The following is a 650-nucleotide window of genomic DNA, read 5'->3' as shown; positions in this document are numbered from 1 at the left end:
CCCTCCCCTGCTCACGCTGTCTTTCTCTCTCTCTGTCTCTCCTAGAAATAAATAAAACATTTAAAAATAAATAAATAAATAAATAATAAAATAAAATATTTTAAAAGTGAGATTAACTAAATCAGATTTTCTGAAATGAATGTATATTTTGTTTTCATTTTTATACTTTTTTTCCATAGGCAGTTAAAAGAAGAAAATAACAATGGAAAAGAAAAATTAAGGATCATGGCAGTGAAAAATTCAGAAGTTATGGCACAACTAACTGAATCTAAACAAAGTATTCTGAAGCTAGAGAGTGAGTTAGAGGACAAAGACGAAGTACTTAGAGAAAAATTTTCTCTAATGAATGAAAACCGAGAATTAAAGGTCCGTGTTGCAGCACAGAATGAGCGACTGGATTTGTGTCAGCAAGAAATAGAGAGTTCAAGGGTGGAACTGAGAAGTCTGGAGAAAGTTATGTCCCAGTTGCCAGTAAGTATGGAAACTTTTACTGAAATGTTTTATAAGAGATCATCATTTTCTGGTTGTTTTATTAGCTTTTACTTTATATGGTTTTTTTTTTTAATGTATCTATATTCTTAGTCATGAATTTCTTTTCTTCCTAATCCCTTTTTTTTTTCTGCTCCTGTCCTTTCTTAGTTCTCAGATGT

The 650-nt window shown here is 30.8% G+C and overlaps 1 protein-coding gene across 3 annotated transcripts in view; it reads left to right on the top strand.

Annotated features, from left to right (window-relative positions):
- Window positions 1-650, top strand: part of CCDC18 (coiled-coil domain containing 18) — a 127,618-nt gene that overhangs the window by 26,527 nt on the left and 100,441 nt on the right. For all 3 annotated transcript variants that reach the window (XM_077746170.1, XM_077746168.1, XM_077746169.1), the window contains exon 7: window positions 180-471. In XM_077746170.1, coding sequence (XP_077602296.1) covers window positions 180-471 — 292 coding nt within the window. The remainder of the gene's footprint in view (window positions 1-179; window positions 472-650) is intronic.

Source organism: Crocuta crocuta, unplaced genomic scaffold (genome assembly GCF_008692635.1).
Source record: "Crocuta crocuta isolate KB4526 unplaced genomic scaffold, BGI_CrCroc_1.0 scaffold48, whole genome shotgun sequence".
In the NCBI taxonomy this organism is placed as follows: Eukaryota; Metazoa; Chordata; class Mammalia; order Carnivora; family Hyaenidae; genus Crocuta; species Crocuta crocuta.
This window is presented reverse-complemented; position numbering and strand designations above follow the sequence as displayed.